The sequence below is a fragment of the Pyrus communis genome, chromosome 9, assembly GCF_963583255.1.
Source record: "Pyrus communis chromosome 9, drPyrComm1.1, whole genome shotgun sequence".
In the NCBI taxonomy this organism is placed as follows: domain Eukaryota; kingdom Viridiplantae; phylum Streptophyta; class Magnoliopsida; order Rosales; family Rosaceae; genus Pyrus; species Pyrus communis.
This window is the reverse complement of record NC_084811.1, coordinates 6,281,957-6,308,774: the sequence shown is the minus strand read 5'-3', so window position 1 is coordinate 6,308,774 and position 26,818 is coordinate 6,281,957. Positions and strand designations below refer to the sequence as shown.

Here is a 26,818-nt window from a genome sequence, read left to right as displayed (position 1 = left end):
TAAAGCAGTCCAAAACCGGCCCTAAGTTTGTTTCGCTGTTGCAGTTTATGTTCCAGTATTATCTTAAAAGCCTCGTTAATACAAAATAATCAAATCAAGAGATTACATGCTAACATTACACTGTCAAACAATGAACCAAACTATTTCATAACGTTCCCAGAAGTTTCCGAACGCATTACACCCTATTTGAAACGTCGTCTAATTACAAACGAATTGGCGTTAATCCTACCATAAGACGGCCTTCGTAATATATTCCGAGGTCAAATTTGTTGGCCTTGGAAGCAGTATAACGAAACGGATTTGGCCGGAACCTGCAGAATTTTAATTTACAAGAGCAGAAAACCTCTCGAGAAACGCTTCCACCAGACTTCTATCTGGTTTGGCCCGAGACAGATTGCAGCTGTCCGTTACGTGACCTAATTACCAACGATATTGTCAACCAGAAACATGAAATCCATGCATTTGAAACCATTCAGCCATGTCGAATCTCTCCTGAAGCGTAGGTCTGACATCTTTTTGCAAGGAGAGCTGCTTGAGAAGCGGAAGCAGCACCTCCAAAAGCTGTATAATCGACATGACGGAATGAAAGGCAAAGAAGGGTGTAATCAGAGCATACTTCGGATAACTGTTCGTCTCTTTGTTTAAACTGTAAATAAATGAATTACCTGATCATCGTATGGCTGTCCAGCAGAAAATGGAACGCATGGAATTCCATTCAACGGTTGCAGCAAAAAACTGAATGGGTTATTGTCAACAATGACAATCCGAGAGAAATCTTTTGACAAGTTCCCGACATTCCCTGTGGTTTACACAAGTTCGAACATCATTTCTTGATCACAGAACTGCACCACATGAAGAGGGGTTCCATCCAAGGAGAAATCGGACTTACGTGCTAACTCTAGAAGGCCGATAAAGGCGAAGCTGAAACAGATTCTCCACATCAATTCTGTCAACAAGTGGTCTAGCATAATCTGTATGGAGTCACCAAAGTAAAATAACAAATCCGAAATAACGAAACAACTAAACAGGACAAAAGGAGATAGTGAAGAAGGGGAAACCAACTAACCTTCAAGACCAGCAGTGAATAGCGCAAGATCAGCAAACGCAGAAACCCGTTTCAAGAACTCTCCCAAACCAGGACGTTCAAACAGTGTCACGTAATTGATCTTCGGTTTACCATCAGACTCCTTCAACCCAAAGAATTATCATATCAAACACAATTTCAGATGGCACACAAATTTCAGCACAAAAGTTGCAGAGAAGAGAGCGAGGGAGTGATCGATCCACTACCTTCTCTGAAGATAGACATTCTATCTCAAACCACTTCATCCCAGCTTCCGTTGCTTGAGCGCGAACAATTGCAGGCACACTACATGTCTCATAAGCACACACTAGAGTCTCATCCAAATCAAGAACTACCTACATTACAGAATCCATTAGCCGTCGCCTGGAAAAACTAGCATATTCATGTCATTTGAACAAAGTGTTGTCAAATTTTTGCGCCAAGCATAAACTTCAACCTTAACAACTCGCAAAATTATGTTTGGATGTGCTTTTAAAATGACTGAAAACGCTTTTGGTGAAAATGTTTTTAGAACCAATTATTAGTAAAGATGCAAGTAAATCCTAGAAAAACACTTAAAAGTGCTTCCTGGAAGAAACATATAACTGGTGCTTCTTGTAGAAAACAATTTTGAGTTCTTTTGAAACTCAAAAATATTTTCTCTAAAAGTGTTTTTAGTCATTTTAAAAGCACACCCTACTATACAATCCTTAAAGTGCTTTTAAAATGACGGAAAACGCTTTTAGTAAAATTGATTTTGGGTTATCCACTTGGATTTTTACTAGTAATTTTAAAATTACTTCCAAAACCTATTTTGCTTTACATAAAAATTTCATTTTTTGCAAATAACCCAGAATTTTTTTTTTTTTTTGATAAAGCAAAGCAAATAATCCAGATTATGATTTCGCATTATTAACTACATCCGAGCATATTTCCGTTGAATTACTCGAGAAAGAAAAAGGCCAAAAAAATCAACTTCCAACTGGAAAAATTAATAACTGATAATAAATCGAGGAGATGGTGATTGAAGAAGCTCACCGTGAGCTTTCCGACCGGTGACTGAATGCGATTCTAGCTTAAAGAGGCAATGATGATGGACCTTTTCCTTTTACCTCGACAAACCATGGCTGCTTCGTATATTTCATTTTTTTTATTAAGTTTTGACCAGTTTTATTAGTTTTTCTTTTCCAATTTTTTGGGAGAGAGTCATTGTGCGTCGGATGAAATGGCGAATATTCTTATCATCTATAACTCACTTACAAATTATCATTATTTAATTAGAATGCAACTTTACGTAAGTAAATCATTATTCGGCCAATGAGTCCTTGAAGAAACCAAGCAACTTTCACTTTAGTGGGTCGTGACTCTGATTTTTTGGATGCTAATAGTTTTTCTTCGTGTAATTTTAAGTGTTTTTTTTTCTTTTCATTTTGTAATCTAAAAGCATTAAAATCTTGTTGGTATGATCTCGCTTTAACAAATCGGTTCTCATGGCACTTTGAATGTTTTATTTTAATACAACTTACTATTCAGATGTTGAAAGCCATTAAACATGCTACTTTGAATGTTCTGTTTTAATACAACTTCTAGTCTTCTACTTTGTAATATGTTTTGAATGGAAATAACCACTTAAAACAACAAATCATTGTGTCTTTTATAACTATTGTCTACGATAGTTACATGTACTTAATACAATTATTATCTCACGATTAGATATAATTAATAAAAAGATATATTTAATATTAATTCTCTTACTATAATTACCATATAACCGTTGAAATAATAATTGTATTAAATACATGTAAGTATTGTAGCTCCGGCTGCTAACATAGAGTTAGCTTATGCTCATTCCCTAGATACCGGTATTGCTTCTTCTCTGGGAAAAGAAGTTTACGACCCGTAGGGCTTCTACCTCCACACAACATTGCTCTGTCAGGCTTTCACCCATTGCGAAAAATTCCCCATCGCTGCATCTCGTAGAAGTCTGGGCTGGGGGTTATAGTCGACGTTGATTCATCATTTTTTACTTTTCTAATTCAAAATTGAATGTGAGACATTCGGCTTTTTTATGGAAGATGTATAAATTCCTATACTAAGACATAAACGAAAAAAAATTCCACCAATAACATCAATTGTCAGCTTTTTTGTCTGAATGTATTCGGAACAACCCGCTTTCTAAACGATTCCTACAGAAAAGAGGGGGATTATAACAACCATATTAAAAAATTTATAAAATGATTTTTATCCAATCAATCAACTCAATTTCATATTACAAAAAAAAAAAAAAAAAAAAAAAAAAAAAGAGTAAGTAGGTGGGCCTTAGTTAATAAATAAAAAAGTCCAACACAATAAGGAGTGCGCACGACGGCCCACATCGGCCCATTTCGTATAAAACGGTTGTTAGTGTATGACTCGTCGCTCACGTCACAGCACCGGTCCCTTTTCGGAACTCCGGCCAGAACAGGAAGCCCCAGGTTTTGCATCAAAACGCAGCGGTTTAAGTAGAAATCCTTCAGACTTTTGTACCAGAGAGAACTGAACACACAGAGGGAGGAGAGAGAGAGAGAGAGAGAGGAGAGAAGCATGGGGGTCGATTACTACAAGGTTCTGCAGGTAGAACGAAGCGCCAAAGACGATGACTTGAAGAAAGCTTATCGGAAGCTCGCCATGAAGTGGCACCCAGATAAAAACCCTAACAACAAGAAGGCCGCTGAGGCCAAATTCAAGCAAATCTCGGAAGCCTACGATGTACGTTAATGTTAATCTCTCTCGATTTCAATTCTATTTTTGAAAATTCCCAAAATTCTCAAGTTTTTTGGCTGAGATTTGTCGCAATTTTTTTGTTCCGATCGAATTGTTTAGGTTTTGAGTGATCCCCAAAAGAGGGCAGTATACGATCAGTACGGAGAGGAGGGGTTGAAAGGAGGGGTGCCGCCGCCCGATTCGTCATGGTCTGGCGTGCAAGGGCAGGATGGCGGTCCGACGACGTTCCGGTTCAACACTCGGAGCCCTGACGATATTTTCTCTGAAATTTTCGGGTTTTCGGGTTTTGGAGGGATGCCGGACATGGGCGGGTCAAGGGCAGGCGGGTCGAGGGCTGGCGGGAACCCGTTTCCGAGGAGTATGTTTGGGGAAGACATATTTGCTCAGTTTAGAGGCGGAGCAGAGCCTTCTGCAGCTGCGCTGAGGAAAGCTGCACCGATAGAGAGGACGTTGCCTTGTACTTTGGAGGATTTGTTTAAGGGCACCACCAAAAAGATGAAGATTTCTAGGGATGTTCCTGATGCTAGTGGGTAAGATTTTTTGTCTCTGTGGGCATTGTTTGATTCTACAAATCATTTTCCTATTTATCTGTCTTAGCAATGCTATTGTCTGTTAGTTGTTAATATGCTTCGTATGACTGTCGTTGCTGTTCATAGTAATGCAACTGCTATCTGTTAGCTATATCTGACTTCTCACATCTTTCAGGCAACATTTTTTGGTTCAGGCATTTAGAACTCTAGGTTATATCTCTGTTAGTTTGTGTTATTCTTAAATGTAAGTATTGCATCGTACTTTCTTTATTATCCTTGCTTGCGAATGTATGATCCTTGCTAGAAAAGTATTGCATCGTATTTTGTTTACTACCCAGAGGCAGGAAAGATGTGGATAAAAGTATTAAGGACTATGTTATGACTAGTGATGTGGGTACTTGTTGGCTTGTGGGTCTTATCTTGATCTGGGGGTTGTCTAAGTCTCTAACTTCTATTGTTGTCTCGTTTCCCCACATGATAGCTCTTCTCATTTGATTAAAAGTATCATTATTTGAGCAGGAAGGTTCTTGTCGACAAATTGCACAAAACATCAGTATGTATCAGTCTTGATATATCACTGGATGTGCATCTTTTTTATTCATCTCATTAACTAAAATTAGTTAATAGTGCTACCTAAATGTGCTAAATCTAGATTATGGTTCTTTCCGGTACTAACCTTATAAGGTCCTTCGTGAAGCCCCGTCTTTCTAGACTTTAGCTGTCATCCTGACCAAGGTGTCTCATGGTATCCAAATATAGGATAACTAGAAAATTTGCGTACATCTACTTAGGAATTTGGCTATGTGTATATACATAGGAGCTTTGTGTAGATGTTTCTTGTTGAGTAATGCTTTACCTGATAGTCAATGCTGATGAAGATATAAACTAAAGATTAACTGACTGACTAAGCTGTAATGCTTACTATTTTTGTTTGAAGTTTTTATGTTCTAATCTCCACTGTATCCTTGATAATCATCTCAGACAACTTTACCTGTCACCTGTAACTCATGTTTGAAAGCCACGACGTCACATTATTTCCTTCTTTGGGATTGCAAAACTTTTGGAAAGCAGTATCGAATAGTCTTGGGCATTTTTTAATTTGGCATAGTCAACCTCATAGCACTTATGAACGTATATTTCCTGATATTTATGTATTTGGTGTCTTTTATTGTCTCACAATCAAGACAGTCAACCAAAAATGATGCAGAGTGCTACATGGGACTTTCTATATTTGAATATCTGGCAGCAGATAGGGAATCCTAGGTGCCCAAATAACTATAAGATAGTGTATGCTCATTCCTGCTTATTAATGATGGATTCCTTTGTCTGCTTATATAGTCAAGTTTTGCACTGTTGCCTATATCGTTTACTACGATAGGCATACTAAAATGTTTAGACCTTAGTGTAACATATCTATGTACCCTCTTTTGCGGGTGCAAATGGCTTAATGTTAAACTTCTTGAGACTTTCTGCTAGTGTGATTGTCTATGGTTTGAGCCTGGGAGGTCCACGCTTACATATGGTTTGTGGGCAGTGGTAAATCGTAAAATTTTAGCATTGGGGTGGCAGAAATGTCTGTTGGTTTAGTGGGAATCGTAGTTTTGCTGATTGGAAGGATGAATATTTGCTTAATCTAATACATGTTGATGTCGGAAAGAAACTCTTTGGGAGGTGCCGTGGCTTTAGCTGCTTAGCATGATGATCTTGTCCTTGGTAATGTTATTGTTTAGGTTCCAGATGTCGAACTGGCACCTTTTGGATCAATTTAATTGACTAGAGGTAAAAGTAATGAAAAACGATATACATTAGCAAGTCTGTGTTGGATCCATATGCTATTTATTCTTGTTTCCTTTTCTTTGTTTACAGGAGAACTACCACGGTGGAGGAAATTCTAACAATTGAGATCAAGCCAGGGTGGAAAAAGGGCACAAAAATCACTTTCCCAGAGAAAGGGAATGAGCAGAGAGGGATCATACCAGCAGACCTTGTATTTATCATTGATGAGAAGCCTCACACCCTTTTCAAGAGGGATGGGAACGATCTTACAATCACTCAGAAGATATCTCTTGCAGAAGCTTTGACAGGTTACACGGCACAGCTGACAACCCTCGATGGGAGAAATTTTACAGTCCCCATCACCAATATCATCAGTCCCACCTATGAAGAAGTGGTTAAAGGGGAGGGGATGCCTATTCCCAAGGAGCCATCCAAAAGGGGAAACTTGAGAATCAAGTTCAACATCAAGTTCCCTACGAAGCTTACCTCGGACCAAAAATCCAACATCAAACGGTTATTAACATCTTAGTGAAGGCCAATGGTAGCTCTCCCGTCCATCCCACTGAACTTGTGAAAGCTTTGTACCCGTTTGCTTTCTTAGCTTTTTTTATCGGGTTTGGAAATTCATGCCTCGTCGAATGAGGGTTTGATGTTTGATCACAACATTTGAGTAGGAGGTTATGTTGATTTCCACATTCCTCTTGTTTTTTGTTCAATCTTTTTCTTTACTATGTAGAAATGCTGGATAGACTTAAATTTTCACACTTGAAATTTGTAATCTATTTGTTGACGGCTTTATGTATTTCCCCATAATTTTCAGTGGATTTTAAAGGTTGTCGGGAACTCTGTTGCGCGCTTGTACTGTGGAATATTGTATACCCTCGCTATGTCAAACCAAATGTTTACATCCAATTTCAATAAAAATCTTGGTCAGGCATACTTTCCATTTAGACTTTTGCTTAAGTTTCCAGGGACACTAGTTAATATGGTCGAACATGTCACGTGGCCAAACTGGTTGATTTAAGACTCTCACCAGTAATGTTATCTCGTCACTATTTTCGATTTTTAGTACGTGATGTAGTTGGATCCCAATTCTTTAGTGACGTGTGACTTACATCTATGCGTTTAAAGAATGCAACAATTTTTGCCCATCCATATTTTTTAACGTGCAAGTGTGCAGAAATCAATTGCCTTAAAAAATGATAACAAAAAGAAAATATCGGCAACTAGGATGAGCAAAATCTTCAAACCAAGCTCTTGCCTCGCTAGGAGCCTTTAAAGAGGAGCGCCTCACAAAAGCCAACACATATGGTATAAAGATATGCATCATCTTGTCTCCGACATTATTCTCCAACGATACCTCCTGGGTGAAATGGATCATCATTATCTTTCTTTTTTCAGTCGTTCCGTTAAAAAAAATGAATTGGTTCGTTTCGTTCTGCTATCCACACAATTCTCTATCTTCATTCGTGATTATGTTGGGTGAAAAAATCTGCAAGCCAATCTCTGGATGTTGTGAATAATGACTAAAAAAAATTTTATTGGGCAATTTCGATAGAAGCTTTCGCCTAAATTCCCAAATTATCCCACAATCCTAATCACTTTTGTTGTGCACTCTCTGTCACGATCCAATATCACCAAAGGCAAAAGGCAAAAGGCAAAAGGCAAAGAGGCAAATTGTTTTTCCAAAATCCTAAATTACTTTTCCTTTCTCATCCAAAAAAAAAAAAGAGTGAACCCTCGAGGAAGTTGTTCTGGTACCTTGTCTCGGAAGTCTTGTGAAAATACCCTTTTGCCCCTCTGATTTTGCAAATTCCATCCGCCACTGTGGCTGCTTTGTTTTCCTACGTCTGATCAATAATTGAGGTCACTATATAAATATGTAACCTCTTGAAGCTTTAGTCATAGCGCAGAGACTTTAGATCAACAGAAAATCCAACGGTTTTGATTGAGCAGAGAGAAACCTGAGAGAGAAAGAGAGAGAGAGCAATGTCCGTCGATTACTACAAGCTTCTTCAAGTTCAACGAAACGCCAAAGACGACGACTTGAGGAAAGCCACCGAGGCCAAGCTCAATCTAATCAACGATGCCTACGAGGTATGTGATCATTCGGATTTTAAATTTCTTTTTCCTAGTAAGCGATATTCTAAACTATTCTAATTTGTTGGCGGTGTAGATGGTCTTTGTTGATGCTGTTTCTTATAAAAACACTTATGTTCATAAATGCTTTCTAATGTAAAGATGGTCTTGTTTGAAACTATTTATGTAGAAATCAGTTTTATTTGTAAGTGCTTTTATTAGAAGTGATTTTAGTAAAGCCCGTGTTAAAACATTTCAAGCACTTGGAAGTGGTGCTTTCTTCATGAATCAAAAGCGCTTTTAGTTGTAGTATGCAGAATGGGCAGGAACCGCTGCAAATTACGATTTTAGTTTATTTTAACTAAAATTGGCAAATTGAAATTTGTTGTTAATTATGGGTAAATGGTCAGGTTTTGAGTGATCCCAGAAAGCGAGCGGTGTACGATCAGCAGGGCGAGGAGGGTTTGAGGAGAGGGGCAGCGCAGCCTTCTCATTCACCCGGGTCTGGCGGCATGAACGGCAGGTGCCCTGACCCATTCACGCAGTTTTTCGGGGCAGGGACCGGCAGGTCTCGGGTTACGGAGTCCGTGAAACCGGAAGATATATTCTCGACGTTTTACGGCGGAGGGACGATAGGAGGAAATGGATTCCAGTCGTTTGCATGGACGGACTCAGGACCTGGAAGTGGGCCGAGGAAAGCCGCGGCGATTGAGACGACATTACCTTGTACTTTAGAGGAACTGTATAAGGGCGCCACCAAGAAGCTGAAGATTTCTAGGGATGTTCTTGGTGCTAGTGGGTAAGTCCCTCCTTCCCTTTTTTCATGAATATATATTTTTGTTTAATTTTGTGATCTGGGAAGTACTTGTTTTGGTTGCATGATCTAATAGAAAGGAACTTTGAAGTACATTTAAATGTTCTTTTTTTTATTTGGTGCAGAAGAAAAAGCATAGTGGAGGAAGTTCTAACAATCGAGATCAAGCCAGGGTGGAAAAAGGGCACAAAAATCACTTTCCAAGAGAAAGGGCACGACACACGGCGAGGTGTGATACCAGCAGACATTGTCTTCATCGTCGATGAGAAGCCTCACGGTGTTTACAAGAGGGACGGGGACGATCTGATTGTCACTCAGAAGATCTCTCTCGCGGAGGCTCTGACGGGTCACACCGCGCAGCTGACAGCCCTAGACGGGAGAAATTTGAGTGTCTCTGTTGATTCCATTATCAGCCAGACCCATGAAGAAGTGGTTAGAGGGGAGGGGATGCCTATCCAGAAGGAACAATCCAAGAAGGGGAACTTGATTGTCAAGTTTAGCGTCAAGTTCCCCAAGCTCACCCCGGAGCAGAAAACCGGCATCAGAATGTTGCTGACATCTTTGTAAACGCCGGTTGTTAACTCGTAGCAGTCCGTATTATCTTTCTAAGTAGTGTAAGCTTTCCTAGGTATACTAAGTAGGTGTTTGTTGCGTTTGCTCGTGTAACAAGGAGATTGCTACTCTATCAGCAATGGCAAAAAATCCTTTCATGTATGTATGTTTTCAGTGTGTCTAATTCCTTCATCAATCTAAATATTTTCGAATGAAAATACACTTTGTGTCGTAATCCAATATCACCAAAGGCAAAAGGCAAATTGTTTTTTGAAAATACTGGTATCATACTTAAAAAAATTTATAATTCTTAAAAACAACTTGGATGAACTTCTCTCAAGAACATTTTTTTTTTTTACAACCCAAAAACTTGTTTGATATCTAACCTGGAAACTATTTTAAATCTTCAAGGATTTAGGCTATATAACCCAAAAACTTGTCTTACAAAACCACTAGGTGGCAGTGACTGAGGGAGGATATTAAGGTCGGGTTGGGATCCGAGAAGCGAACCGGAAAATACTCACCAAGACCCAATATTTTGACGATTTGATTTGGCACTCTCGATTTCACACTTCATACTAAGAAGTCATGTTGTCTTCAGATGGGTTTTGTTCACATATATGATGGTGGGTTGCTAATTTCAAATGTTGCCATTGAAATTGACCAAATTGAGTTTGAAGTAAAGCTTTGGTAATGGCGGAGAGGTGAGGTTGGGGCTTGCGGGTGATTAGAGTGAGGGACGGTGGGTCAGGGATGGTGGGAAGAAAATATCTCAGTCACCGGAAAGATCCATGTCATGGTCACCTGAACATCTGTCAATCGCCGGAAACATATCTCTTATCATCGTCAGTTACTCTCAGTTGGTGTTTGGTGTTTGGTGTCGCTGGCCTCGACGCCAAGGTCCTGCAAATGTCGCGAAGAAGAAAAAAAAAAAATACTAAAGACTTTTGTTGTTCTCAAAATTTAGGCTAGTTTTTGAGTTCAAGTTTTGCAAAACAGGCTTACCAAACAAATTTTTGAATTGTGAATTGAGAAACTGTTTTTGGATTAAAAACCTTGAACTCAAATAGAATACCAAATAATGTCTAAATTACTTTTCCTCTCTTATCCAAAAAAATAGTGAACCCTCGAGGAAGTTGTTTTTCATGTGCCCCGAAACCCCTCAACGAAGAGTTCATGAGCAAAAGCAAAAGCAAAAGCCCTCTACTTTTCTTGAAAAGCAGCTACTCAACCAAACAGTCTTCTGCTACGTAGCTCAAGCCACTGTACTGGTACCTTGCCTCGGAAGGCTTGCGAAAATACCCTTTTGCCCCTCTGCTTTTGCATATTCCATCCACCACTGGGACCCTGCTCTGTTTTCTTTCGTCTGATCAATAATTGAGCTCGCTGTATACCTATGGTCGCACTTGAAGATTTAGTCACAGCGCAGAGAGTTTAGACCAACAGAAAATCCAACGGTTTTGACTGACCAGAGAGAAAACTGAGAGAGAGAGAGAGTCAGAGAGAGAGAGAGAGAGAGAGAGAGAGAGAGAGCAATGTCCGTCGATTACTACAAGCTTCTTCAAGTTCAACGAAACGCCAGAGACGTGAGGAAAGCGGTCGAGGCCAAGCTCAATCTAATCAACGATGCCTACGAGGTATGTGATCATTCGGATTTCAGTTTTCTTTTTCCTAGTAAGCGACATTCTAGATTACACTAATTTGTTGGCGGCGTAGACCGGCATGGCCCGGCTTACGTCTCAGGTTATGGAGTCCGTGAATCCGGAAGTGATATTCTCGACGTTTTTAGTCGGAGGGACGATAGGGGAAAATGGATTCCAGTGGTTTGAATGCACGGACTCAGGACCTGGAAATGGGCCGAGGAAAGCCGCGGCGATTGAGAGGACATCATTGCCTTGTACTTTGGAGGAACTGTATAAGGGCGCCACCAAGAAGCTGAAGATTTATAGGGATGTTCTTTGTGCTAGTGGGTAAGTCCCTTCTTCCTTTTTTCATGAATGTATATTTTTTGTTTAATTTTGTGCTCTGGGAAGTACTTTTTGGGTGCAGAAGAAAAATCACAGTGGAGGAAGTTCTAACAATTGAGATCAAGCCAGGGTGGAAAAAGGGCACGAAAATCACTTTCCCAGAGAAAGGGCACGACACACGGCGAGGTGTGATACCAGCAGACATTGTCTTCATCGTCGATGAGAAGCCTCACGGTGTTTACAAGAGGGACGGGGACGATCTGATTGTCACTCAGAAGATCTCTCTAGCGGAGGCTCTGACGGGTCACACCGCGCTGCTGACAGCCCTGGACGGGAGAAAATTGAGCGTCTCCATTGGTTCCATTATCAGCCAGACCCATGAAGAAGTGGTTATAGGGGAAGGGATGCCTATCCAGAAGGAACAATCCAAGAAGGGGAACTTGATTGTTAAGTTTAGCGTCAAGTTCCCCAAGCTCACCCCGGAGCAGAAAACCGGCATCAGAATGTTGCTTTTTATTTTTATTTTATTATTTTTTTATTTGGAAAACCTCGACGGTACGAGAGAAAAGCATCATAATGTTGCTGACATCTTTGTAAACGCCGGTTGTTGACTCGTAGCAGTTCGTATTATCGTTCTAAGTAATGTAAGCTTTCCTAGATGTTCTACGTAGGTGTCTGGTGTGTTTGCTTGTGTAACAAGTAGATTGCTGCTCTATCAGCAATTGCAAAAAATCCTTTCATGTATGTATGTTTTCAGTGTGTCTAATTTCTTCATCAATCTAAATATTTTCGGATGAAACCTTGTGTGGTTGAACGAGAAATAGATGCAGTTGAACCAACGCCGAAACACGACGCAGATGCAATTGATGCAATTTCCTCTTCTACCTAGAAAACAAACGCGCACGGATGGAGAGAAAATTATGACACTGAAACAATGTACATATCCCAAATCAACAAAAAACCTAGTCAAAAGTGACAATGACAGTCTTAACCGGAGCTCAAACCAATTGCTGGAGTTGCTGCCCTGCCAGTTTTCTTTCCGGTTAGCCCTAACTTGTTCATCATCTCAGCTTGGTTCTCCAGTATTGCACTCATCACGTTCGACATTTCCATCTCCTGCATGTGAAACTGTCTTAACATTTCTATGAGAAGGTTCCTCATATCCTTGTCTACGGACATGCGAAAAGAATGGAGTGTTTCTTGCAGAGAACGTCGAGGAATCTGAAATGCAAAGGAATTTCGCTGCTGTGCATCTTGTTGATGCACATTTTGGAGATGCCAAGTTCCTCCATCCATTGCTGGAAGACCCCCTCACATCTAATCGTTAAAGGAGTATTTCTGATATCGGCAGTCAACAGTGCAAAATGTAAATGTTGATATCCATTCATATTCATAAAACATATAGACGGATAACAAAAAACGTTGATTAGTTTAACAAGTATGGATGATTAAACGATCTTGAAATTGAATAATTTGTCCAAATATGATCTTTAGATGGTGATAAAGCGAATGAATAGTGTCAATTATGATGTTTAGACGGTAAAATTTCGTTAATTGTAAGTGAGGGACAAGTAAAATTTTCATAAAAAAACACAAGCATTATCCTTGTTTATTTTTCCTAATAAAGTCCCCTTTTGATACATGTGACTATAAAGGAACATAACCGACCAAATCGGTCACCACCAAATTGGTTTAGCTTGTTTGTACTACCTAATTTGAGGTCTAAACCGAACCAAACCGGTTGACAACTACACCTACTCACCCATACAAAAAAACCCAAGAAAATTGGGGCCAAATTGCAAATTAGAACTAGTATAGAGGCATCTATGTGAAATTGATACAATATATGTCCTTTCTAAATTACAATTTCATAGTATTTTAGATTCTCCATAGAAGTCGATGGGGGAGTGGAATTATCAAGTATCCGCGACCTAAACACACCCTACTCTCTCTGTCTCTCTCTCTCCCCTCGCACGTTTACATGCATCTCTCTCCTCCTCCGATCTGTCTTCATGCTTTTCCCCTTCCCTCTCTCTAATTCGAACTCTTTCCCTGCACTGAAACCCTAACACTAGATTCCCAATTTCTTCCCCAAAACGCTCCCTTTTAGATCCCATGGAGATGGCCTCGAGTCCGCGAACGGTTGAGGAGATCTTCAAGGATTACAGTGCACGGAGAAACGCCGTTGTCCGCGCTTTAGCTGACGGTACTCCAATTCTCTCTCTCTCTCTCTCTCTCTCTCTCTCTCTCTCTCTCTCTCTTCTCTGTTTCTCTCTCTTAATTTTCTTTCGGGTTTTGGAAATCTCTGACCTTTTCGGTGGTTTTGGTTTCTCGCAGATGTCGATCAATTTTACGGACTCTGTGATCCAGGTAAATGCCTAATTGTAGATCAGACTTCTAATTATATTTTGCTTGCTTTTGTGAAATTTTAATTGTAATTTTACCCTAAAGTCTCTGGCTTTTGTAATTTTGTATGAAAATATGAATGTATTTCTGTAATTAAATGCTTAATGAATTTTGTAAAAATAATTTGTATATGTTTCCTAGAGACTGAGAATTTGGAAGAAGCTAGGAAAGGGATACATTTGTCCGTTATTTTTTATTCTGCTAAATCTTAATTTTTACTGTAATTGTGTGCTAATTAATTGGATTAATTGTTAAAACTGGAACCTTCTGACCTTAGCTTCATTTCAGTTCACTTTAGTAAGCTGAAACCAATTTCTAATTTTTTTGTTGACCCAATTCATGGTTTTCTTTGGTTATAAATCTTCGGTTTGGTTTAGAGAAGGAGAATTTGTGTCTGTATGGGCACCCGAATGAAACCTGGGAGGTGACACTTCCGGCGGAAGAAGTCCCACCGGAGCTTCCTGAGCCAGCACTTGGGATCAACTTTGCAAGAGATGGCATGAACCGCAAGGACTGGCTCTCTCTGGTTGCTGTTCACAGTGATTCTTGGCTGCTCTCTGTCGCGTTCTATTTTGGAGCACGTCTTAACCGCAGCGAGAGGTATGAGATATTTTTTTTGGTGTTGCTGCACGTAGGTATAAATAGCTGCTAGTGTTCGTTGTCTTATGTTGTCGATGCATGATTTAAGATGTCTAGATCCTGATTTAAAATTTCTTTTCATATAATACCTGATGCAGAATAGCTACATGAGTGGAGCAATTGGTTTAAGCGCTAGCTATCTCCACTAAATTTTGAAATCAGATATTATCTGACAGAAATCCTTTGTAGTTTAGTTTAATAGTCACTTTTCCAGTGTCCTGCTTTGACTATATACCAAACTTGAAACGAACCTAAAAAAGTCCATTATGGCCGTTGAAGAATTTTGAGCACTTGACCCCTTTTTTCTGCAACTTGCACCCAGGCTCCAAGTATTAAATGACTGTATGTTTCAGCTTTTAAATGTCTGTCATTGTTTGGGATTGAGGAACTTTATTGCAGCAGGTTCTTATGCATCTTTGCTTGAGTTCTCGATAGTTTTATTCATCAGGATTTGCTCTGTATATTTACAGGAAACGCCTATTTAGCTTGATCAATGATCTTCCTACTGTCTTTGAAGTTGTGACGGAACGGAAGCCCGTCAAAGAAAAGCCCAGCGTGGATAGTGGAAGCAAATCTCGAGGCAGCACAAAGGTCAGATGAATCTTTTCTTGTTTTTTTTTTTTTTTCCTTTCATCCTAGAATTTTAGGCCCTGTTTGGTATCCTATTTGAAAATTTTAATCATTTCTCAAAACATTTGTGAAGAACATTTTTTGAAAAGAATTTTCTTTAAGACTCAAAAACTTGATTGGTTTGCGATTTAAATTTTTTAAATCTTATGACTTAAACTAGACAAATAGATCTAAAAAGAGGGGTCACAGGAGAGGGAGAGAGAGGAGAGAGGATAAAGTAAGAGATGATTGAAGGAAAGAGAAAGAAGAGAGAGGATGGGATGAGATAGAGGGGAAGAAGAGAGAGAATGAAGAGAGTGGATTGGAGGAGAGACGAAAAAGGTATAAAAAAAGGAGAGAAAAAGAAGAAAAGAGAGAGAGAGATTTGGAGTGAGAGGGGAGGAGGGAGAGAAAAGAAATGATTGAGTTTAAGTTTAAAAGCTCACTTTTTATGTTTTTAGAGAATAAACTATATTTTTTAGTTAGTTTTGAGTTCAATTTTTGAAAATAATCCTACCAAACAAGTTTTTAAGGCCTAAAACTTGAAAATTGTTTTTGAGTTTAAAAAGTTAGATTCAAGGAGAGTGTCAAACAGGCCTTTATATTACCTGTTCTTGTGTAAGGTTCTTACTTGTTGAGAATCTTTTGCTTTGATGTACAGTAAATTTCTTTTTCCATCTCAAGAAAAGAAAAGAACAAAAACAGATAAACCACGGATGTCGATGTACTCAAAGATGTCATGTCTTATAATTGCTAGCTTTTCAGTACCGCTGATGTAGGAATTTGGAATATGTGTTTGTTATATAGTAGCCATTAACTTATTCGTCTTCTCTATAGAGATCCGGTGATGGACTAGTGAAAAGCACTCCTAAGCTACCACCTGATGAGAGCTTCGAGGAGGATGATGATGAACATAGCGAAACTCTCTGCGGGAGCTGTGGCGGAAATTATAATGCAGATGAATTTTGGATCGGCTGTGACATCTGTGAGAAATGGTTCCACGGAAAATGTGTTAAGATAACACCTGCTAAGGCCGAGAACATCAAGCAATACAAATGCCCGTCTTGCAGCTTGAAAAGGGGCAGGCAGTAGCGGACACTCAACCCAAACCATCGGACGAGAACAAGGCAGATAGCGTCGTCTCAGTGGCTGACAAAGTAGTATAGGAAATGTCACTACTTAATGTACTGCATTTGTTGTTGTGATGCTTGTTCATAATAGATGCTCTGTTCAAAGGGTTTGGAGCCTTTCTTCTTCCCCACCAAACGTTTGCTTCGGCTTTTATATTATTTATCTTGCAGTTATTAATCATGACAAATTGTATGAATTATATTTGAATCTTTCAACCTTATGAAATTAAGATGAGTGTAAACCAGGTTTGGCAAATCTGAAATGACTCATTTTCAAATGTACATGTGGCATTCTTGGTGCAGGGTGTAAGTTTATATTGAAAGTTGGAAGAAGAGAAAGTCATGAATTGAGAAAGTTAGGAGTTAGATATAATCTTGGAGGTATTTTATGTGTAATAAATATGTATCACGTGTAAAGTGCACTGAGGGAGGGAGGGGTTTAGTTTTACAATAGACTAGTAATAATGTGGTTCAAATTTGTCTTTGACAAGAATCGAATATAAATCTTGTCCTCACAAATGTTAGACCGTAATACTAAGTGGCGTTCCAATAACATTTTTAATTAGTATAGAGTTTCTCCTCGTCCCCTGGCCCTCTTGATTTGATTAATTAGTTGGGGTTGACTTACTCGGATGTCTACATGTTTGTTCACAATTTTACTTTTATTAGTCATGACACAATTTTATTTTTGGTTAATTCTATTGAGATCAACTATTTAGATCAAATTTTATAAATTATATGACGTAGTTGTTGATAATTAGATTATTATTTTAGTGTTAATGAACATGCTTATTTTTCATTAGTGACATCAATCTATGCTATATTAATTTTTATTTAAAACATATATTAAAGAAAATTACAAATATAACAGCTGGGCATCTACAATTTCTAGCAGTCTGCATTTTCCTAGTGAATAAGGTTTGAACTTTGACCAAGATAAATTTAACTTCGTACATAACACTGCAAACAAAGAATTTAAGTCGAAATATTTGACTTAGAAAGTTTTAAGACAAAAAACAATAAAGTTTCAAATGTTGTGGACTCTGCTGCGTTTTCGTAGTTTCATCCGACCGTGAGAGACAGCTTAAGGTATGTATCCAAACGCAGTACTCTCCACTAGTTCACATCGTCGTTTGGTTTTGTCTACAACTGTTGGTGCTTCTTGTACATGTTATTCTTTTTGTTGTAATCGTGTTCCTCCTCTCCGCAAAGCTCTGGAGCAGCTTCTGATCTTTGACGAATTTGAGATGGGTTCAAGCCGATCAGCGAGCTCTGCGGCGAATAAGGAACGCCTGCGATGGATGCAAGAGCTGCATGATAGGTTTGTGGAGGCAGTTACTAAGCTTGGTGGCCCTGATCGTAAGTCTAATTAATCTAGGTTTAGTTCATGCAGTTTATTAACTTAATGTGACATGAATATTGTCCCAGTTACTTGAGAAATACTTCGAGTAATTGAGGATTTAGCTCCTCTGATCTCTCTGTATCATGTGATTCGAGAGTGGTTATGTAACGCGAGAGATAGAGAGAGGGGATGAATTCTCGGTGATACGCTCGAATCCCCCAGTTATTAATATGGTGTGCATGGCTTGTTCTATATAGCCGTTGTGTATTTATTTAGGTTTATAATCGCATTGGTTTTATATGGGCAACACCAAAGGGTATCTTGAAGGCCATGAGCGTCTCTGGACTGACCATCTACCACATCAAAAGCCATTTGCAGGTTCGTTCTCTTTCCCTTTGTCACGCCCCGGTTTTGAGATATGATCAGTTAAGACCAAGGGAAAACAACGGGAAAAAGTAAAACTTTGGACTGCACTGCATATTGTATCTGATTTTCGATAATTTTCCAGGAAAAAGTATCTGATTGTTTTTTTTTTCTTTTTATGATTTTCAGAAGTACAGAATCTCGAAGTTCATTCCAGAGTCGACTAGTAGTAAGTTCAATCTTAATCTTCTATTTATTTCCTTTATAAATTTTGGCACATCTGATGGCATCTAATTACCTACTGCTTACTTATCTTGTGGTACTATTGTTTCATTTTCCACAGAAGGCAAGCTTCAGAAGAAAAACATTTCAGAAATGCTGCCTAATTTCGGCACAACATCGTGAGTAATCATGTTCCCTCTCCCTCGTTTAAGTTAAAAAAAAAATAACAACCATGTTGTATCAGTTAATTGTTGAATTAACTTCACTAATAAAATTTTGAACCTACTGTGTGTTTTGAACAATTTCTAGTGCTGCTCAGCTCAATGAAGCCTTCAAAATTATGCAGATACAAGTAAACAGGAGACTCAGTGATCAACATGAGGTATATAAATAAATTATTTATCCAAATCACAATCTGCAAAATTTCTACCTCCATATAAATTGACAGGCTATATATGTAACGGATGACCGTTTTAACAACGAATATACGTTGATGTGTCATTTATGTGTGTCCATATTCTTGTCACAAACAAAACTTACTGACATGTTATGTCAAAGAGGTTTCTGTCATATGAGTACCGAAAAATACAGTCACGGTCACCAAAAATTACTAACAAGATTCTTTTTGTGGGTTTATTTTTAAGGCGCAAAAGAGCCTGAAACAGAAATTTGAAGCCCAAGGAAGGTTTCTTGAAAGATATTCAGCAGAACGCCATAACACAAACAAGAACCGCCCGATCCTGATCACAAAACCTAAAAAAGCTCACTTGTAGCAGACGTCGCTGCCTTCTCTCTGTGACGACTCAGAATCAAATGCAAAGGACTTTGCATCCGACTCGGAGCCTGACAGAAGTGAAACAGAGTCATCTGCAGCACAATTCCAAGCTCTGAAGAAGAAGCTCAGGCTTCACCATCACCAAAATGACCATAATGTCCAGCTTGCACTTAACTCAGAGTTCTCCTATATCCCTCATGAGGACGACCGTATCAGCTTTCCTTGGAAGTTTGCAGCCTGCTCATCTCCTTTACCTTTAGTAGTGCCCAGCTGCTTTCTATAAATTAAAATTTGATGAGTGCCATATATATGTATGTGTGTGTGTGTGTGTGTGTATTTGTATAAGAAATGGGATATTTTGATTTTGATGCTTCCATTTGCTTTGCTTGGAAGTTTGTGGAAGCAATCAAAATATCCATCATAGTATATACGTAGAGATTAGTAGTTGAAGATATTTCTTAATAGACTTTTTAGTCAAAATGGTCCCTGAGATTTACATAGCACATCACTTTGGTCCTTGAGATTTCAAATCAATAGAAGTGGTTTCTGAGATTGTCCACCATCCATCATTTTGGTTTAAAAATTTCGTTAAGTGTCTCGAAACTCTTGGCCGGAAGTTTGGACAATTTTCAAAGCTTTGTAACTCAATTGTTTCTAAACCAAATTCGACCCATAGTATATCAAAATGAAGATAGGAAAGTGTAGAATAAGATTATATCATTTGTGAGCCCAATGGTTTCCGGAGATGGTCGGAAAATAGCCTCAAAATTGACTGGTCTGAGGAAAAACCGGAAAACTCGCCGGAAACTGGGTAAACTTTAAACATTCATAACTTCTTCAATATTCAACGAAATCAAGTGATTCAAAAATGAAATAATACTTCTAGATGAGACTAAGAGAATGGTACCATTTTTAACTGCTAAATAGCCGTAGGTTGGCCGGAAAATGGCTCGAAAAAGGCTATCTTGGTCTCGAGTTAGCCACTTTCGAGCCATTTTTCGGCCAAAAAAGGGCGAGTTAGCATCAAAGAAGGTACCAATCTCTTCTTCTCGTCGATAAGTATGATTTTTGTTTTTGAATCACTTGATTTCGTTGAGTATTGAAGAAGTTATGAACGTTTAAAGTTTACCCAATTTCCGGTGAGTTTTCCAGTTTTCCCTCAGACCGGTCAACTTTGAGTCTATTTTCCAGCCATCTCCGACAACCATTGGGCTTACAAATGGTATAATCTTATTCTACACTTTCCTATCTTCATTTTGATATATTATGGGTCGAATTTGGTTAAGAAACGATTGAGTTACGAAGCTTTGAAAATTGCCCAAACTTCCGGCCAAAAGCTCTGGGACACTTAACGGAGTTTTTAACGGAAGGACCAAAATGATGAATGGTGGACAATCTCAGGGACCACTTCTATTGATTTGAAATCTTAGGGACCATTTTGACTAAAAAACCTTCCTAATAAGATCTTGGCAACACTTTCTCTATCGCCAAATACATGTATAAATATTTGGGATAAACTTACACTACTACGTAATACATATGGTATTGTACTCTTTTGTTTGGAACTAAAACATGACAACCAAGTCTTGGCACCAAAGGCATGCAGACATCTTCATTGACTGAGTTCAAACACCATGAAACTGTTCAAATACCATGAAACTTAAGCTTATTTCTGGTCCTCATTTTCTTCTTCTTTTTAACAAAACCAAGTCTTCGAGATTTTATCAAAAGAATTGGACCACTATACGAATTACGAAGTCTCCAGACTCGTGATCAGTTTGAGTCGGCAAAGAGAGGACGTACGCTTAACTTAGGTATATTGAAGAGAAGGGGTGATTTGCGTAGGCAGATTTGTACCTTATAGCGATTGCTATGGGATATTTCCACATCATGCACGATTTTAATCAATTTGTTCTTTCATTGGAGAAGCTTTTGGTTGTCATCGTCAAACTAGTATATGGTAGAGTACATGCCGGAGTAGCAATTGTGCATATTTGTTTGGATATTTAGTGGTGAGTTAGGCTGTTGCCGCGCGATTTTTACCCAGATCGGATTTGTGCTAGTTTCATGCCAGAGTAAGCCATTGTGCATCTCTAGTGGGAATCTAATGCTTTAGGGACGTATAACATTAATAAATATGCACATAACATAACATAAGGTGAATTTGCAAATATATCACATTGAAAATTTAATACTTAACTTGTCACATGTAATTAGAGGTGGCAAATCAACCCATTAGATTGTTAGTGAATACTTGTTAAGACCAATTTTGTCACATCCCGGCTCGGGACGGATCACTTCCCGGGCCGACTCCACCATCGTAACACGATATTGTCCGCTTTGAGCTTACCATTCCCTCACGGTGTTGTTTTTGGGAACTCACGAGCAACTTCCCAGTGGGTCACCCATCATGAGATTGCTCTAGCCCCCTTCTCGCTTAACTTCGGAGTTCCTACGGAACCCGAAGCCAGTGAGCTCCCAAAAGGCCTCGTACTAGGTAAGGATGAGAATATACATTTAAGGATCACTCCCCTGGGCGATGTGGGATGTCACAATCCACCCCCCTTAGGGGCCCGACGTCCTCGTCGGCACACACGCGGCCAGGGTTAGGCTCTGATACCAAACTGTCACATCCCGGCCCGGGGCGGATCACTTCTCGAGCCGATTCCACCACCGTAGCACGATATTGTCCGCTTTGGGCTTACCATTCCCTCACGGTTTTGTTTTTGGGAACTCACGAGCAACTTCCCAGTGAATCACCCATCATGGGATTGCTCTAACCCCCTTCTCGCTTAACTTCGGAGTTCCTACGGAACCCGAAGCCAGTGAGCTCCCAAAAGGCCTCGTGCTAGGTAAGGATGAGAATATACATTTAAGGATCACTCCCCTGGGCGATGTGGGATGTCACAAATTTAGTTCAATTTCACCTTATACTTTTGTCATCACTACCAATATTGCCCTTATATTATGGTAATATATAATTAAACTGGTCTTAACAGGTACTTATAAATAACCCAGTAAATTGAGTTACCAGCATAAATAAATAACAAGATTATTCTAGTGCAACAACGCGACCCTATATAATATTCTAATAAAAAGCATGGAGACTAAATCTATTCATATGATTTTAAAGATTCAATTTGTGCCTTTCCATTAGGCCCCTTCGTCCTAATGTAAAGCCGATACTCATCAAATGTCATAGGCGAGTAAAGGGCAGGTCGATCATTTGTGACAAGAGCTTTGACGGGTTCAATAATCAAATCACTCTTTGGGTTGTAAAACAAGGCCAGTGAAACTGTCTTTAACTGAATTCACAATCACTCTATGCTCTACACTTTTGTAAATTGCATTGCTCAACACCTGAGTTTGATCTCCGACGTTCATGATGAAGGCATTAGGAACAGGCGTCACAGTCACCCAATTTTCACCTTTACGAACTTGAAGTCCGGCCACATTTTCATCGGGTAAGAGAACGGTCAGGCCACCTGGGTCAGAGTGTTCTGAGAGACCAAGGGTTAGGTCTGGCTGAGGGCATTTTGAATAGAAACTGACCCGTAAACATGCCCCAATGTTCTCTTCTCCTCCGAAAGCATTGAGAAGTTGGTCTTCCCCAAGGCCAAGGTTTAGAGAAAACACCCTCATCAGAATCCCACATAGTTTAATTGTTGCTTCACTGTATTCTTCAATCAATCTCCTACAAACATGACATCGAAAAATTAGTACTTTGACTTATGACATGCAATAGTGTTTCCTAGTAATTCAAATGGGCTTAATAACGAGATAAATAATAAGTCGTCATGATCAATGATACTATACATCCGAAAAAAATGCTCTAACAAAACAAACGTATACAATGTTCCTTTCATAATAAACTGATAACAAAATTTATGTGTCTAAAAAGCCACCTAAAACAGACGAATTCTATATATTTTGGCATTAGTAAATCATTATATACACAAAGGAAAAGTCATAAAAGCACGTTTTCAACGTTGATAATAAATTCATACCAGAAAAATGAAAAGTGAAAAATACCTGCATGAAGATGGGAGAGCAGGCCACTTCTTGTGGTTTCTGAGCTGGGGAGGCATGTAATGAAGAAAGTAATAATCACTCCAATCCAGAATAGCCCCCTTCTCAACTCCCAGCCGACTTCCGTACCCTTCGTACGTATTCGGCTTGTTGGAGTACTCCTGCTTCACATCCAGCGGCTGCCCGAAGAACTCGAGCCATGTGTCCCTTGCCCGCTTCATCAGCTCGCGGCTCACCCCGTAGTTCACTACCTGAAAAAAAAAACCCACTCCCTGCAGGCGCTCGAGATCGCACGCATTGTCGACTCGCGGAGGCTCCGCTTGTCGCTCAAAAGGTCCTGAAGGTCAATGGCCGGGATGTTGACGTCAGCATCGCGGTGGTCGTTGGTGTTTGGCGGTGATGGTCGTTTGGAAGGTGGCTGTATGTAGAGTTCGGGGATTGCGGTTATGCCGCTTTCTGCTAAGGACTGAACTCTCACGATAGGCTCAGGCCAAGACTGCAAGCAACTCATGATTGTGGTTATGTTTCTAGAAAGATGGGTTTAAATCTGCAATGCAAGAGTGAGCCTGTAAGAGGAGGAGATAGGAGGTTTATATAGGGTAGTGGAAGGAGGGTGAGGGTGGGGGAATTTCTGGTTCTGACAAACTGAGTCCCCAGGTGATCTTTGTTTAGCTGGCATTTCTCATCGGGTGCATAAGGTCGTATACTCGTCCTGTCGTGAGTCCTTGCTTTATATATATGATTCATTGAAGGAATATAAAGTTGAGTACAATCACAAAATGTAACATTGTTCGAGATTCTGCCATTTCTGGAAAATGGTTTCTAATCAAGTCACTTCCTGATGAGGAATATAATTAATGATTGAGTTCTGAAGGTTGAGAATCTTGAGATGAGATAAAAGTACGTAGGATAGGTTTTAGTAAACATAGCTTGTATTTTTGCATGCATGCACATCTCCACTTCCTGGTGGGCTTCTTAACATCGGTTCCCAGTAGGATTTCATTGGACAATACAAGTTGTCATCGGCGGAGCAATGAAGGGACCACAACGGTTCCAGGCCCATCTTAACATTTTTTTAACGCATAAAAGTTTAGTGTTATGCTTATATTTTTAAAGGTTTTGTAGTTTAATTTCTTCTTTGGGTTTGATTTGAGATTCGTGGCTCCCGTAAAGTTCAAGCAATCCGTTGCTTGTGAGTTTTGAGGAGGAAGGAGAGAGGAAGACAGTTAGAAAGACATGGGGTTTAAGTTTAATAATGATAATGATGAGGACAACACCATAGTAGACTCAAATGACAATAGTCAGTTCCTCATCATACAACAAAGTATGTTATGTTAGATTAAGAGAGCTTTTCAGAATGAGACTTTGAAGCCCCTTAGGCCATCTCCAACCAATCCAGCCAGAGGGTCATAGGGCTAAAAATAGCCCGAAATGACACGAAAACCATCTCAAACCGAGGGCTAGGCCAAAGGACTTGTGGGCCCCACCGGACCAAAAATACCAAATCAGACCAACTGGTTGGCCCAAATGAGCCAGCCAGCCATGGGCTGGCCCAAAGTTTGAATTGCAACGGCTACCTGGTGTCAGCTTGACGCCAACTAGCAACAACTAGCTGACGTCATGTTGAAGCCAGGTAGTTGTTCAATTTGAATTTATTTATTTATTTTTTGGGACAAAATTTAAAAAATAAAAAAAAATTCTATTTTTTTTTCTTATAACTACCTAAGCCATTAAACAACATTAAATAACATTAAACTTAAACAACATTAAACAATATTAAACAACATTAAATAACATTAAACTTAAACAACATTAAACAGCACAATCTCCACCCTAGTACTACTTGGGCAAGTTATTCAAACTTAAACAACATTAAAAAGAAAAGCATTTAACAGCGAAAAACTTAAACGCCCACTCCATGCTTCTTTTGGCCCAAAGATGTGGAACAAGATCCTGTTGTAGGTACTTATTTGTGGCATGCAAACGTATCATCCTATGACGCCTCATGTACTTAATTAAAGAGATATTACCAGTTATTAGATCCAAAGGCAAATTAGGCCCATCATATATTTTTGCACTAGCCTTCCTTGACCTATTTGGATCATCTTGGTTGTCATCAAACTCTCCATCAATATAGCCATCTCGCTCATCCTCCATAATCATGTTGTGTAATATGATGCACGACATCATGATGGAGTTCAATTTTTCTTGACTCCACCCTCTTGCCGGTTCCTTAATGATCTTACACCATGCTTGTAGAATATTGAAAGCTCTCTCAACATCTTTCCGGTATGCCTCTTGGTGTAAGGTAAACCACCTTTGGGCGTCATTCACAGGGTTTCCAATTGCTTGGACAAGTGTCACCCACTTCGGGTAGATGCCATCCGCCAAGTAATACCCCATATTGTACTGATGCTCCTTGATGTAGTAGTCAAGTTGAGGTGATTTACCCTCCCTTAGGTTATTGAAGATGGGTGAACGCCTAAGTACTGTAATGTCATTTTGGGATCCTAGGACTCCAAAGAAAGCATGCCATATCCATGTGTCAAATGAGGCAACCGCCTCTAACACAATCGTTGGCTTTCTTGATCTTCCGCTAAAGCATTCTTGCCATCTGGTGGGACAATTCTTCCACTGCCAATGCATGCAATCTAATGACCTTATCATGCTCAGAAAGTCACGGTCTTCAACTTTGTGAAGAAGCCGATCTAGATCTACTTGATTTGGTTCATAGATGTACTCGTCTTTGTAAATCTGAACAACAATGTGACATAATTTAGCAAGATTATCAAGGCATGTAGACTCAAACATACCATATGTATCATTCATTGCATTAGCTAGGGAGACATAGGCCAACATTTGGAGTGCAATAGTAACCTTTTGATGAGGTGAGAAACCAAGGTGGCCTGCTCTGTCCAGTTTCTGTCGAAAGTATGGATTGACATGTTAGATATCATGAAGTAAATGCTCGAAGACATGATGCCTTATCTGGAAGTGACGTTTGAAATCCTCTTCGCTGTACACCGAGTTAGGGTTGAAGTAGTTGTTCATCAGAGTCTCATGCGTCATCTCTCTATTTCATGGTTTGTAAGAGCAACCAGCAAAAGATCCACCCTATTAAGGTTGTACTTCAGTTGACTCACATGCCATGACCCCAGCCATTGCTGCCATATATGTTGTGTTTCGCCATACTTTATCTTCTTCATCGGACTCCTTATCTTCTCGTCTCATCTGCGCTCATTTATCTTCCAATTCAAAATTGGATGAGGACTCCTAGTTGGAATGTGAAGAGGATCCAAAGTTGGAATTCATTGCAAACGTGAATTGAAAGAGATATTGGAGAGGGCAAAGATGAAGGTGTGTGAACTATAACCCAATATCCACCCTATTTATGGACATTGGAAGTTGAAGATAAGAAGTGCCGCCTAGATAAAAATCCTATCTAAAATTCGCACAAACAATTATATCTCGATACATGACACTCGAAAACTTATCCAAAAAATTATTGAAATTACATATCGACAATAAATCTGGAGAGTTACTCATATATTGACACATGACAATCAAATCCTATTTGAAAAATTATTGAGATTACATATCGACAAGAAATCTGGAGAGTTACTCACATATCGACAAGTGGCACTCGAAATCCAATTCGAAAAATTATTGAGAATACATATTGACAAGAAATCTGGAGAGTTACTCACTTTAGCGACATGTGTCACTTGAAATCCTATTTGAAAAATTATTGAGATTACA

The 26,818-nt window shown here is 39.3% G+C and overlaps 6 protein-coding genes and 2 pseudogenes across 6 annotated transcripts; 5 read left to right on the top strand and 3 right to left on the bottom strand.

Moving 5' to 3' along the window:
* Positions 1–14: 14 nt before the first annotated feature.
* LOC137744108 (uncharacterized) lies at positions 15–2,291 on the bottom strand. The gene is made up of 5 exons (XM_068483976.1): positions 2,102–2,291; positions 1,291–1,419; positions 1,067–1,187; positions 666–971; positions 15–561 (listed from the first exon to the last, which is right to left on the bottom strand). The coding sequence occupies exons 2-4, from the start codon at positions 1,327–1,329 to the stop codon at positions 886–888; spliced, it is 246 nt and encodes an 81-aa protein (XP_068340077.1). The 5' UTR covers positions 1,330–1,419; positions 2,102–2,291; the 3' UTR covers positions 15–561; positions 666–885.
* Positions 2,292–3,505: 1,214 nt separating this feature from the next.
* On the top strand, positions 3,506–6,975 carry LOC137744805 (uncharacterized). Its single transcript, XM_068484604.1, has 3 exons — positions 3,506–3,811; positions 3,926–4,356; positions 6,223–6,975. The coding sequence occupies exons 1-3, from the start codon at positions 3,647–3,649 to the stop codon at positions 6,659–6,661; spliced, it is 1,035 nt and encodes a 344-aa protein (XP_068340705.1). The 5' UTR covers positions 3,506–3,646; the 3' UTR covers positions 6,662–6,975.
* A 1,060-nt stretch (positions 6,976–8,035) lies between these two features.
* LOC137744803 (uncharacterized) lies at positions 8,036–9,812 on the top strand. The gene is made up of 3 exons (XM_068484602.1): positions 8,036–8,229; positions 8,622–9,010; positions 9,151–9,812. The coding sequence occupies exons 1-3, from the start codon at positions 8,122–8,124 to the stop codon at positions 9,590–9,592; spliced, it is 939 nt and encodes a 312-aa protein (XP_068340703.1). The 5' UTR covers positions 8,036–8,121; the 3' UTR covers positions 9,593–9,812.
* A 1,203-nt stretch (positions 9,813–11,015) lies between these two features.
* LOC137744804 (uncharacterized) lies at positions 11,016–12,332 on the top strand. Its single transcript, XM_068484603.1, has 3 exons — positions 11,016–11,214; positions 11,294–11,547; positions 11,627–12,332. Exons 1-3 carry the CDS (start codon positions 11,113–11,115, stop codon positions 12,153–12,155), a joined length of 885 nt encoding a protein of 294 aa, XP_068340704.1. The 5' UTR covers positions 11,016–11,112; the 3' UTR covers positions 12,156–12,332.
* A 1,106-nt stretch (positions 12,333–13,438) lies between these two features.
* Positions 13,439–16,584, top strand: LOC137745193 (PHD finger protein ALFIN-LIKE 1-like). The gene is made up of 5 exons (XM_068485101.1): positions 13,439–13,750; positions 13,882–13,914; positions 14,328–14,550; positions 15,060–15,180; positions 16,036–16,584. The coding sequence occupies exons 1-5, from the start codon at positions 13,660–13,662 to the stop codon at positions 16,288–16,290; spliced, it is 723 nt and encodes a 240-aa protein (XP_068341202.1). The 5' UTR covers positions 13,439–13,659; the 3' UTR covers positions 16,291–16,584.
* A 991-nt stretch (positions 16,585–17,575) lies between these two features.
* On the top strand, positions 17,576–19,313 carry LOC137744846 (myb family transcription factor PHL7-like; annotated as a pseudogene).
* Positions 19,314–22,143: 2,830 nt separating this feature from the next.
* LOC137744072 (jasmonate-induced oxygenase 1-like) lies at positions 22,144–23,570 on the bottom strand (annotated as a pseudogene).
* A 1,361-nt stretch (positions 23,571–24,931) lies between these two features.
* On the bottom strand, positions 24,932–26,290 carry LOC137744268 (uncharacterized). The gene is made up of 2 exons (XM_068484125.1): positions 26,189–26,290; positions 24,932–25,813 (listed from the first exon to the last, which is right to left on the bottom strand). Exons 1-2 carry the CDS (start codon positions 26,288–26,290, stop codon positions 24,932–24,934), a joined length of 984 nt encoding a protein of 327 aa, XP_068340226.1.
* Between the last annotated feature and the right edge of the window lie 528 nt (positions 26,291–26,818).

Coding starts and splice junctions, on each gene's coding strand:
- LOC137744108 (XM_068483976.1), bottom strand. CDS start 1,329: ATGAAGTGGTTTGAGATAGAATGTCTATCTTCAGAGAAG. Junction 1,188..1,290: donor AATGTCTATCTTCAGAGAAG/GTAGTGGATCGA, acceptor TTTGGGTTGAAG/GAGTCTGATGGTAAACCGAA. Junction 972..1,066: donor ATTCACTGCTGGTCTTGAAG/GTTAGTTGGTTT, acceptor GACTCCATACAG/ATTATGCTAGACCACTTGTT.
- LOC137744805 (XM_068484604.1), top strand. CDS start 3,647: ATGGGGGTCGATTACTACAAGGTTCTGCAGGTAGAACGAAGCGCCAAA. Junction 3,812..3,925: donor AAATCTCGGAAGCCTACGAT/GTACGTTAATGT, acceptor CGAATTGTTTAG/GTTTTGAGTGATCCCCAAAA. Junction 4,357..6,222: donor GATGTTCCTGATGCTAGTGG/GTAAGATTTTTT, acceptor CTTTGTTTACAG/GAGAACTACCACGGTGGAGG.
- LOC137744803 (XM_068484602.1), top strand. CDS start 8,122: ATGTCCGTCGATTACTACAAGCTTCTTCAAGTTCAACGAAACGCCAAA. Junction 8,230..8,621: donor TAATCAACGATGCCTACGAG/GTATGTGATCAT, acceptor GTAAATGGTCAG/GTTTTGAGTGATCCCAGAAA. Junction 9,011..9,150: donor GATGTTCTTGGTGCTAGTGG/GTAAGTCCCTCC, acceptor TATTTGGTGCAG/AAGAAAAAGCATAGTGGAGG.
- LOC137744804 (XM_068484603.1), top strand. CDS start 11,113: ATGTCCGTCGATTACTACAAGCTTCTTCAAGTTCAACGAAACGCCAGA. Junction 11,215..11,293: donor TAATCAACGATGCCTACGAG/GTATGTGATCAT, acceptor TTGGCGGCGTAG/ACCGGCATGGCCCGGCTTAC. Junction 11,548..11,626: donor GATGTTCTTTGTGCTAGTGG/GTAAGTCCCTTC, acceptor TTTTGGGTGCAG/AAGAAAAATCACAGTGGAGG.
- LOC137745193 (XM_068485101.1), top strand. CDS start 13,660: ATGGAGATGGCCTCGAGTCCGCGAACGGTTGAGGAGATCTTCAAGGAT. Junction 13,751..13,881: donor TGTCCGCGCTTTAGCTGACG/GTACTCCAATTC, acceptor GGTTTCTCGCAG/ATGTCGATCAATTTTACGGA. Junction 15,181..16,035: donor AATCTCGAGGCAGCACAAAG/GTCAGATGAATC, acceptor TCTTCTCTATAG/AGATCCGGTGATGGACTAGT.
- LOC137744268 (XM_068484125.1), bottom strand. CDS start 26,290: ATGAGACGAGAAGATAAGGAGTCCGATGAAGAAGATAAAGTATGGCGA. Junction 25,814..26,188: donor TGGCATGTGAGTCAACTGAA/GTACAACCTTAA, acceptor ATTGTTGTTCAG/ATTTACAAAGACGAGTACAT.